Source organism: Cryptomeria japonica, chromosome 4 (genome assembly GCF_030272615.1).
Source record: "Cryptomeria japonica chromosome 4, Sugi_1.0, whole genome shotgun sequence".
NCBI classification, from domain to species: domain Eukaryota; kingdom Viridiplantae; phylum Streptophyta; class Pinopsida; order Cupressales; family Cupressaceae; genus Cryptomeria; species Cryptomeria japonica.
The window spans coordinates 17,563,850-17,576,267 of NC_081408.1; the positions used below are offsets into that span (position 1 = coordinate 17,563,850).

At 36.6% G+C, this 12,418-nt stretch overlaps 1 protein-coding gene across 2 annotated transcripts in view; it reads right to left on the reverse strand.

Annotated features, from left to right (window-relative positions):
- The window catches only part of LOC131033153 (lipid phosphate phosphatase epsilon 2, chloroplastic), a 75,921-nt gene extending 64,007 nt beyond the window's left edge, over nt 1-11,914 (reverse strand). Inside the window, exons 1-3 of one of the 2 annotated variants that reach the window (XM_057964289.2) lie at nt 11,487-11,914; nt 8,670-8,904; nt 5,467-5,540 (exon numbers count right to left, since the gene is read on the reverse strand). In XM_057964289.2, coding sequence (XP_057820272.2) covers nt 5,467-5,540; nt 8,670-8,904; nt 11,487-11,849 — 672 coding nt within the window. In that variant the 5' untranslated portion in view covers nt 11,850-11,914. The remainder of the gene's footprint in view (nt 1-5,466; nt 5,541-8,669; nt 8,905-11,486) is intronic. The other variant, XM_059218614.1, reaches the window with a different exon arrangement.
- Nucleotides 11,915-12,418: the final 504 nt, after the last annotated feature.

Below are 12,418 nucleotides of genomic sequence, written 5' to 3' on the forward strand. Positions count from 1 at the left end.
AAGATCCAACACCCTTTAGGACAATCTTAGGTCTCTGAGGAGGATTCTCAGGATTTTTGTTTTTGATGGTAATAGTAGAGATATGATTATCCATTGAGATACAATTGATAGTAGAATCATAATTGTAAGGTGCTCTAGTGTAGTTGGCTTGATCATCTGTGACTTTGCCTTTTCCTTTGTCATGTTTTGGGAATGGTTCCTTAAACATCTCATGTTCTTGATTAGATGAATGTCCCTCAATCTCAATATCACCTCTATCAATGAGATCCTACACAATGTTCTTCAGTCGATGGCAATTACCTGTTTTGTGACCCTTGCTCTTATGAAATTCGCAATACTCATCATCATTCCACCAATTTGGTTTGACCTTTGGTTCATATGGAGGAAAATCTGGAACTGTGATCACTTTGTTTGCCACAAGCTTTTTGAATACTAATTCAAGTGGTTCTCCCAATGGGGTGTACTTCCTTCGTGGTCTAGAAGTTGTTTGAGTGTTCACTTGATTATTTGTAGAACTCGATCCAGAAAAGACGAACTTGGGTCTCACTGTGTTGGCATCAACAACACCATCATTAACTGTGTTCTTGTTCTTGTTCCAAAATTTTGGTTTGTCCTTTCCTTTGAAGTCCTCTTTGTTTGCTTTGAATATCTTAATGACTCCTTGTTCAATTAAGACCTTTTCTGTGGCTAGGCCCTTTTCAATGACATCCTTGAATGTGGACAAACAAGCTTTTCTGAGATCATAGCCAATAGCCTTGTTAACGTTTTGTGTGAACATTTCTACCATTTGTTTCTGTGGGATTTCGCAAGAGCATCTGCTAGCTAGATTTCTCCATCTTTGTAAAAATGTTGCGAAAGATTCTCCTTCCTTTTGTTTCGTATTGCACAAGGTAGTGACTGAGACATCTGTTTCTATATTGTAAGAGAAATGCTGAATGAATGCTTCTGCTAAGTCGCCCCATGACTTAATACCAGGAGGTAATTGAGAAAACCATTCCATAGCTTGATCGCCTAAGCTCTGTGGAAACAATCTCATCAAGTATGTTTCTTCTGCCGCTACCTCTATGCAGGCTGTGAAAAATTGTCTTATGTGTGCCTTGGGGTCTCCTCTTCCTCTATACTTGTCAAATTTTGGCGTCACAAAGTGTGCAGGAAACGGAGGCATTGGAATGTTCTTATCAAAGGGATAAGGACATATATCTCTCATAGTGTATGTTGGTTTTGATGTACTCATGTCCTCCATTTTCTTTTATAGATCTCTAATTTGTTGCTCCAAATTGTTTTTAGGAGGAGATTGATTTCTTGTAGCATACCCCGTGTTTGAAACACCCATTTGAGGAGGAGCTTGTTGCATATATGGATGATATTGATTGTAGACATGTCCATATGGAGGTCTATATTGGTGTGGCATATATGGAGCACTTGGCATAACTTCATGTTGAGGGACCCCATATCTATTTTGTGCATATATACCATATTCAATAGGTATTTCATTTTCCATTGTGTTGCCCCCAATTTTGACATGAGGTTTCCTTGTGTCAAAATTTTGAGGATGTCTTTGAGTATCCACTTGTTTTGATTGATCCATACCTTGAGCATGTGATTGAGCGTAAGGCTTCCATAATGGTCTTCGAGAGTAAGTATCATATGTAAGAGCTTGTGTATGTGGGATTGTTGGTTTTTGAAGCAAAACTGATGGTGACTCAGGCATCATATTCGGTGCTCTATTTCCTCCACTATTTGGTCTCCTTTGATCCATGTTTGATTGAGTTTGTTGTGAGGGTCGACTTTCCATAAGTTGAGACATGTCAAAGTCATGAGGTATTTTAGCTCCACTTTGTGCCATCATGTGTAAGAAGTACTATCAATCTCTCCTCATTATCTCTTCAACCAATCTATTGAAATGAGGATTCATTATGGATTCTTCTATGTCTGCTGATAATATTGAAGAGTTGTCCACATTGTCATTGTGTGTAGTATTGTTGTTTATAGTGTTTGCGCTTTCCACATTTGGATTGTTTCTATAAACATCCATGTCGGGTAATGTAGTGTGCTCAAGATTATAAAATAAATCATTGTCAAACTCATAAGAACTCATGTTTGCGGACTCTTGAGCTTCTTTAGCTATTCTCCTAGATTTTTGAAGACGGGTTTCAACCATGAACTAGGTGTTTCAACCAAGATGTGAGAGACTAGATGAAAATGAAAAGAGTATGGAAGACCAAGAGTTGTATGGAGTGTAAATGAATCTCGAGGTGTTCTTGCAAAGTCCAAAGTGTAAGACCAAGTATGTAAGTAGTAGAGTAGGTGTGACTTCCAAAGAGAGGATCATTTCTCTTGATGAGGTAAGCTGACCTTGACTCTAAGTAAGACCAAATGAGACCCAAAGGTAAGAAACCTTGATGAGGGACCACTTAGCAAAGTGTAGTTGTATGTAGTGTGTTGAAAGAGTATAGTGAGGACAAGCAAGTGACCTTTTTGACCCAAGTTTAGACAAGTATGAATGTAAAATGAGATGTGAAGCAATGATGGACTGTATGAGACCTTAGAACAGGTTGAATGCTAGATGAAACCTGAAGAGACAACCTAGGAAGCTCAAGTATTCCGAAACTGGTTTCCTTTGTTTGCTGGATTGTAAAAGTTTTCAATTCCTGACACAGACGCCTCTATATACTTCACAGACGCGATTCCCAGACACAGACGCTTCTCTGTTTGACGCAGATGCGGATAAAAACACAGATGCTATTCTGCCCTTCACAGACGCGCTTATATGACGCAGACGCGGTTAAAAAAGACACAGACGCGTTTCTGTAAACTTCATGCAATTTTTCCAATCTGTGAAGTTGTTTTGTTGTGACCAAATCCGATTGTTTGACTATTTTTTTGTGACAAGAGGACACAATGTTGATGAGAACTCAATGTTTACAAGTGTTTAGACTCCAAAAGTGTGTTGTTTGATGTAAAATGTTTTGCATACACTTGAAGACACAAAAGACACAATGTTTTGTTGTTTGGTCTTGAATGTTTGAGTGTTTAGCATAAGACAAGCACAAATCTTATGGTTGGCCAAGACAATAGTTGTTGATCCCACATAGGGTTTTACCCCCGAGGCTACGCTATTCAGAGCGGATACTTAGATGCTTGACCTCACTGGCTCCACCTTCGGCACTCACTTCTCGGGTCAGCCAAGCATCGGTCCCCATGAAAACTCCCCATGGCGAACTTTGTATCTCTACTAAGAACCGTATGTGTGTGGGCCGCTACCAGAGGTCCGACCTCCTGCCTCAACAACTAGAAGGATTTGGGCTTCTAAAACAAAAAGGTGCTAGTAAGGGCATCCGCTCGTGTGGCCATACATGCGGCACTTTCAGCTCTGTAAATACAGAAGGCTCCCAGCCGGTAGGGGTTACGCCCTACAAATGACCAAATAAATTTGATCAAATGGGTTTATGGGGAGACATAGTGTCGGTATGAACTAATCAGCACACGTTATTCATAGTTTTCACCATGAATACATTTGTTTATAGTGGCTTGGAAGAAGATGGCTTTTCTTTTGCTGCCACTTGGGTCGTTCTCTTCTCACTAGTAGTCCTAATGACCACACGGGAAGACAGGCCCTCTAAAAATTAAACAAAAAGAGCCTATTGCTCAAGACACAAAAGACAATGATTCAATTTTAGTGCACCAATGGAAGTGTTTAATCTATGAAAACAAGGCACACAACAAAATTATAAAACCCTAGCTAAGGCCCTGCAACAAAATTGTTAGTAGTTTGGGTTGTTTCAAATGATCACCCCTTCCTGCAAGCACACAAGTTAGGTAAATTTTAGAAAAACCCAAAAGACTTTGTGAAAAAGGGGCCTTCAACAAAAATGTTTTTTGCCTCCAAAGCAAGCTGCACAAACTTGGTTAGCTAGATCTGCAAGGGTTAGTCCAAAAGTAAACCAGATCTGAAACCCTAAGCGCGAAATCCGAAAAATTGAATCAAAGGAAAATTGAAAATTTCAAAACAATAAACACAGACGCAGTTATACCAGACATAGACACGTCTGAATGACACAGACGCAGTTCTATGATTCACAGACACGCTCAGAGTACACAGACGCTTTTCCCGGACACAGACGCGGGTAGAGACTTCTCAGACGCGGTTAGAAAACACAGACGCAGCTTCCGGAAACCTGCAAAATAAAAACTCGACAAAAACACAGACGCGATTCCCGATCTCTCAAACGCTTCTGAAACTCAGAGACGCGATCCGAACGCTCGCAGACGCGGAAATACCTAAAATGTCGTCAAAAAATGTCCGATCTGCAACTTCAAAAATGCAAAATCTGCAACAAAAATGTTAAATGCAAAGGGACAAGAGTCCCACCGGGCGTGCCAAAATGTGTATGGTGAAAATGGATAACAATAACAACAATATTGAAAGGCTAAATGAATCCAACCACAAAACCCTAGCCTAACAATGAACAAAGATCCACCATAACATATGAAGATTACCTAAGACAATGCAAAATAACTCAAACTCACAAAGATTATACCATCACATGTCCAATAGGGTTTTGATCTCCATTCTTCCTATCTCCATTGATCTTGCTTGATGTATATTTGCTCTCAGATTTTTATATGCACAAGAGCTCAACAAAGAACAGAATGTGGTTGCAAGTAGGATCGTAGTGTAGCCAAGTCCTCCAAAATTGTTGATTAGCTTGAGTGATTAGGGTTTGATAATGAAGAAAGCATCTCCTTAAATAGAAAACACAATAAGAAATGGAGGGTTAAGATTGAGAGGAGTAAAAAGAGAGGTCGGCTAGGATTAGAGGGTGGGTAAAAGAAATAGTAAAATAATGAAAGAGGTAGGTAGTGTAGGAATTAAGAGATGAATGACATGTGTCATGTGTAGAAAAAGATAATGAATTAATTAAATAAATAAAGATTTATTTAATTAATAGAAGAAGTAGGATAATTAAATAAATAAAATATTTATTTAATTTAGGAAAGGGATAATTTAAATAAACAAATGTATTTATTTAAATGAGAAATAAAGCTAGAAGAGGATAAATGAATTAATTAAATAAATAAAAATTTATTTAATTAATAGAAGAATTAGGCTTAGATAATTAAATAAATAATATTTATTTAATTAGACTGGACAATTTTGGTTGTCTACAGATTCATTTATTGTTAATTGATATGAGTTAAATACAATAAAAGCTTAAGAATAAATTAGAGATCATTAAAACTTGAAAAAAAAAAAAAAAACATTTTTAAAGTAGTCATTATTGATTGAAGTGGAAAATGTTAGGCTCTCGTGAAGGAAATATATAAATTATAATAAAATTCAACTTTTATTTATCTCAATCTTTCATGAAACACAAAAATTCTAAGCTTAATTGATTCAAGGTTCAATCTTAAATTTATAAAGAATACAAACATCTAGAAAACGTATTGCAAAAAAACACTTACCATGTTTATTGCCCATATGATAATTGTAAATGCAATGCTCAAGGTGGATATATTGAGTCCTTGCCAACCAATCACTAGTACAAAAGCAAAAATATAAATTTTAAAAAACTGAAATTAAAATTATTTTTAATATCTATAAAAAATTATAAAAGAAAAAGAAATGAAGTTAAATTTTAGTAAAATAAGTTAAAAAGAAAATTAAAAGTGCTTATTGCACTTAACAGTTAAAGACAAATTTAAAACTTAAAATCAAATCGATTATAAAAGAAAAATGTAATATGAATACTTCTCTTAGACTATAATATTATATTTCTACTATGTTTTGAGACAATATAATGGTCCGAAAGGATAATGCCATTTGAGTGCATATGTTTGATTGATATGTGAAAAAAACCAGGGCATCGATGAAAAACAGTGTGCAGATAAGATGCTTCTTAAAACATGACAAAAAATTAAAAGCAATTCAGAGTCCATGAGTAATTCAGGCCTCATTTCGTGGGGTGCATTTATAACCTCTCTTTGGCATCAAAATCTAGACTTTTATATTCTACCAGTTTTGTAAAATTTTCAACTATGGTAACTTAAGCAAAATTCAATTTTTGATTTAAGCCAAATATCTTCTGGCAAATTTACTTATTTGAGCAACAATTTGTTCATATGAACTTAGAATCTCAGAAACTGAAGCAAATGCTAAAATCTATTTATTAACTCCATCAATTACATAGATGTTTTATCTGTCAACAACAATCTCTTAATGTTATGGACTGTTCAAAGGAATGTATGAGGTGATACGGCTATCCAGTCATTATAGATGTTTTGACTTCAAATCAATGAAAACTGCTTACAACCTGTTCATTGTACCATCACTTCAAACAAATTTTACAAAAATTCTCATTGATGAAAAGACTATCAACTGGATTCTGCAACCGCCCATACAGAAGCTCAAGCTGCTACAGGTTTCTAAGCAATGTCTGGTGAGGAGCCGTTTGGATTTATAATGAGTGTCTACCCCAGATCAATCTCTTGTTTTGGAGCGGACACTCTCATCTCTCTCTCGGCCTCTACCCATCAAATCTCTTTCAAAAAAATCACGGACCTGAGACTGAAGAGGCTCCTCCTTTTTCTTGAGCCAACGATCATCCTGGCCGTCAAGCTCATTCTTGGGAGTGGGCATATCAGCAGGGAAGAATACCCCCGAGACAACACGAGCATATCGTCTCGGTTTGTCGCCTCCCTAATTGACCTAAAGCTTGATAAACAAGAAGTCTGGAACCTCACCAAAAGACTCTTCCCAGTGACATCTTGCTCGAATTGCAAGAAGTCCTAAACAAGGTGCGACATGACACTGGTGCTCCCCGACCGAGCGAGAGAATCCTCTTCAATATCCCGAGAGAGCTGATCAAATTCTACCCGTTTCTGCTCGACCTGGTGGGAAAGGACTTACAAAAGCACAGAACCTTTGCAGGCATGGCCCTCAGATTTCTAAAATGGAGGTTTCTGGGGGACAATCCAGAGGACGCGGGCAGCGAAGAAGAATTCCTAGACTTCGCCAGACTCAATGGTGTCCTGCCTCCCAAAACAGAACCAGAGGGTCCCCAAGCGGAGCAGAGTAAGCGAGGTGGTGGCCGAGGTTTCGGTCGTGCCTCTGGTCGAGGAAGGGGTCATCCTCCACGCAGGGGTCTTGGAAGAGGCCGTGCCCCAATGCCTCCACCCATGCCCGGAGGGGAGAATTAATCAGATAGGTTTCCAGTTGGTCTTTTCTTTCTTGAGGCCATTACAGAGCCCATAGTTGGCTCCTTTTAACTTCTCTGTTAATTTTTAACTTCTCTGTTAATTTTAAAACTTTCGTAGATGCTTTTATGAAGCTTTAGACTTTTAAATTTTGAATCTTTAAGAGATTTTTTGAAAAGGATAAACGCTCAAATTCCACTCAGAGTTGAGAGAATTTTAGGGCTTTGGAGTTGGTTTTCTTTTTCTATGCATACTCATGGACATAGTTTCATTTTCACAGTTTTTAGGTTCACTGGACTATTTTTGAAAATCTGAAACGTGCAGTAAATTTTTCCTTAAAATCAATATATTATTCTGGCTATGCCTTTTATAGACCAAAAAATTAAAACTTCAATTATATTACATCCAATCATTAATATTATAATTCATCATAATGACTGGATAACTATTTCCCTGATAAATAATTCAAAGCAATTGCAAAATTCTCAATGCTCTGAAAATTCCTAAGCATTAGGAATTCCTCTAGTAGAGGAACTGCGATTCTTCTTCTAAAGCAATTTCTCTGAAATTTCCTAGACATTAGGAGTTCCTCCTTGTTTTTCTCCCAGAGAGGAATCCTTATCTGCTTCCCATCTTTACCATTAATCAAATATTCTTTAATGTAACTACTATATTATGGTAACTACTCTGTAGTGGTGATATGGTAGAGAATATGGAGTTTATACTTCAGATCTGAAACTTCCATTTCATGAGCTCTCTGAAGACAGACCTAAGGTGCTCTGGCTGTTCACCTAAGAATGATTACCAATCAACAATTCAATTAGCTTTTGTTTCTACTAGTTTTTGCTTCTAGTTTTATTTATGAGCATGTTTTTGATATGTTGAGTTTTTTTGATAGGGTCCAAACCTGTTACAAAGCAAGAAAGGTTATCAAAGGGGTAAGCGATTAAGCAACAAGGATTAACACAGCAAAACTAACCAGAAGGAGAGAAAAGACACCAAACAACACAAAAATGGCGGAACCGACTTACTGAAAGAACGGCACAACAGTAAAGAGAGAGAACTGAACAGCAAAACTAGAAAATCAGTTTTAATCAGAGTTGGGGCCCAACTTCAACCCAGTGGAACGTTCTGGGAGGGAGGAAACATTAAGGACTGACCTTTTTTTCTTTCGACGAACAATTGTCCATGAATCATATTTGTTATCTTGGACAATGCTACTTTACCAGACAACCCAATTGCTAAAAATCTAAAAACAATGAATGGATACCCATCTCTAATATATATCTGAGCATGTAGGAATAGGCTGTTGTAACTTATATCCTTCAATTTAATGAATTTGCAAATTTTAATGATCGACTGTTGGTTCTGAATAAACAGGTTTCCATGATCTAAATCCTCCAGTCTTAGTGTATAAGCAACTACTGTATTAATAATCCAAACAGGGAAAAGGCTCTAGATGGAATACATACGTATGAAAAGAGCATATGTTGTCACAAATGCCAAGTTCTGTGCATGTGAAGATGGCATCCCAGGATCTTTCCTCAAGCCAATAGCAGAAGCAGGGCTTGGTTGGTTGATTATTTGTTTTAAAGTTTTTGAGCTCCCTTCATTCAGAATGCAGCCTGTGACAGCCCACAGGACCTCCGGGGAATTATGTCTCCAAACCACAATAGAGACAACAGCTGTGAGGAGAACCCACTTAGTCTGCAACCATGTGATGAAAATTATAATCAAAGGGTTAGATGTTGGAAAAATAAAACTGTGTACTAACATTATGTTTCAAACATCTTTCAAAATATATAATATGCAACTGCTTACAAAGATGGAGAGTTGGAACAGGATCAAACAAGCTTCAGAGTTTTCTCAGTGAGACAAGGAACAACCCAATATAAAACATAATTTCAGCCTGAGTTAATTAATCACCTAGACTTTGAAAACAGAAAATAGGATATTTCTAAAAGGGAAGCAGCTTAGCGTGAGCAAAGATAAGTGGTGTTTACATGGTACTTTGTTTTTCATTTGTAAAGGATTCGTTGAAAAACATTTATTAACATAAACACGGATTTTGAAAGGGTTCAGATCTCTGTATACAATAAAGGTCATCAAAATAACAAAGAGCAACTATAAGAAATCAACAGTAGAATAATTACACCACAATTAATTAAGGAATGATATAATATCCAACAAGCAATTTAAAACAGATTAATAAAGGAACGTATAATATCCAACAAATGACCAAATCAAATGGTTTGAAGTGACACTGTTCCAAAAATCTTTGTTTAAACTCAACCATCTTATTGTTAATGCTAAAATCCTTCTACACAAGTTTCTTTTTGGGAAGAACCTGAAAGATCCAAATGACCAAAAGAGACCCCCACAATGCCCCCACTTTGAATAGGATCTCCATCACAGTACAATCTTCAGTAGATACTCCCTACTTCCTTCCTTCTGTGGATTCTCACTGGTAATGATGAGATTTTCTCGAAATGAAATAGTATTTCTTGTTGCTTAGGCAAACAGCAAGATACTGATAATGTTGGGAAATTTTCATGAAGAGATTAAGCTTGCATGTATCAAAAATCTCTTATAGTTCTAGGAGCTAAAGCTAGACCCTCAAAGTCAAAATGGGTTTCAAAGTTCTTCATAGCTACTTGCTGATATTTCGAAGGGATTCCATTCTTTTTACCTTCAACCTTCAATCCCCTGCTTTCAGTTTGCCTTCACCCAGAGTACTTCACTGTCATACTTCTTTGTGAGAATGTTAGGTAAATAGAAAGGATCTAGATCGTTTTATAGTAGTGAGGAGGATAAAGTAATAAGGTTCATCAAAATAACAAAGGGCAACCATAAGAAATCAACAACAGAATAATTACACAACTAAAAACAGATTGACAAAGGAATGATATAATACCCAACAAGCAACCAACCCAAATTTATAAATGATTTGAAGTCCATTTGTTTCAAAGATGTTTGTTTAACCTTGTTAATGCTAACATCCTTCAACAGAGTCTTTTTTTGGAATGAGCCTGAAAGAACCAAGGGACCACAAGCAATACCGTCTTCCGACCCGACGCCCCACTTTTAAAAGGGGTCTCCATCACAGTAGAGTCTTCAGGAGCTGTCACCCTGCTTCCTTAAGACTCTACTGTACATGATTTTGATTATGCTGGTAAATTTTCATGAAGAGATTGAGCTTGCATGTATCAAAAATCTCTTAGAGCTCTACTTGCTGATATTGTTCAAGGGATTCCATCATTTTACCTTCAATCCCCTGCTTTCAGTGCCTTCACCCAGATTACTTAGTTGTCATACTCCTTTGGGACCATCAGACTAGAGTGCTTCAAGTATTAAAGTTTCAAATTCAATATCGTAAGAGAGAGCAATGGCCACAAACTTATGAATTTTATGTATGCAATTACTTCTACTAGTTTGGGAGGGAAATCTTTATATTAATTTATAACAGAATAGGTACCCAGACTTTCCACAGCCCACTCTGAGAAGATTGTCAGATTTCTGGAATCCCTGTGTACAAATTGAAACTTCTATTTGAATTGTATTCACTTTCTAAGTTAGAAGTAAAGACCAAGTACTTGTAAAATGTGGGCCTTTACCAAAACACCAAACCAGGATGTGTAGCAAAATACTTCATGTTCATTGACAATAGTCCAAGTTCCATCCTCAACTGCCAGACAGATTTTACATTGATTTTCTACCCATTTATTCATCTTGTTATGTGTAAGCATCTGTGCTATCTTCATATTGCTCTCCACCTTGCTTTTAAAAAACACAAATTCACAAAGGTCTGTGGTCTAGGAAGTTCCACAGTACTCAACCATTCTGACTTCATTTCTTAATATTTCCTGGTGAGCATCCATTATAGTAATATCCTAAATTGTATAACTAATGAGCTATACAAAATAAAAGAAATTAAATTCATAATGATTGGGATCTCATCAACTCAATTATTCTCCCAGAGGTGCAACCAATGTGGGTACTAAAATTCTGGTATGATAAAGAATGCAGCTAATGAAATTATATCTTTACTAGTTCACAGAATGTATGAACAAATAAGGGAATTCAAACGATATACACACAAAAGCTCTGAATCTAGGATAGATACAGCTGTGGGACTTAAAAAAGCTACTCATTATCTGAAACACTGGGGAGGGAGGGAAAAGAAACTCCTTGTCGTTCTAAATAAGTAGGGCTCTATATAAACTACAACTTACAGCATAAATGCATTGAATTTACAAAACACAAAATATAGAAAGAGCAGGGGAACTAACTGATCTGTCTAGAAGACGAACAACTGTTCTCAGAATTGTTTCTCCATTGGCTGATCCATTTCCAATCATTGATTGAGTTTCCATAGATAAATCTTTTCTCACGTTCCTTCTGCTGTTTTTTCTGGATACCTTGGTAGAATTGATATTATATTTGTCCAAAAGAAAATGTGTTGAAGACAGACATTGACTACTGACATTAGAATGCATATTGACAGAGCAACATTTCAATTTGGAATTGAAATCAACTTCACCCTGTAATGGGGCACTGCTATTGTTCTTTGCTATTTGAAATGCATGTGAAGTGACAGTATGCTTTCTTGTGGGTATTGTTGCAATTGGTGTTGTGGGTTTTGCTACTGCCATTGACAGAACCAGACACCCTGTTGTAAAGATGTACTCTTAAAAGCTTGAAGAGATGAGGACTGAGATTCTGTGTGTAAGTACATTAAATTTAAAAACTCCTAATTCGTGGATTAATAGTAACACACGTTACAAGTGGATCTACACACCGGACCAAGATAGTGGACAACGAATCATTTGGAAAAACAATTAGTTTTAAAGTGATAATCCTTGTGGCATTACTCTATGAACATGGGTCCTGATGTCAATGTCAAAAAGTTGAAATATTTTGGTCGTGCTACATGCCAACTAAAGTATCTTAAAACATTGTATTCATACTAATATGGGAATCTAAACAGGTCGCTAATGCCAAAACTGAAGTCCAATGAAATGCCACATTTGAAGCAGGTATTTAAATGGAAACTTATTATTAGAATAAATAAATATAATTAAAAAGACATTAAAAAAAATGGATCATGTTCTATGAGATTTAAATATGTGACCTCTCTTTCAAGACACAAGTTCTCCATCACTAAGCCAACTCACCCTGTACATAAATACAAATATTGTTACTCAAAAGAATAAAAATAATT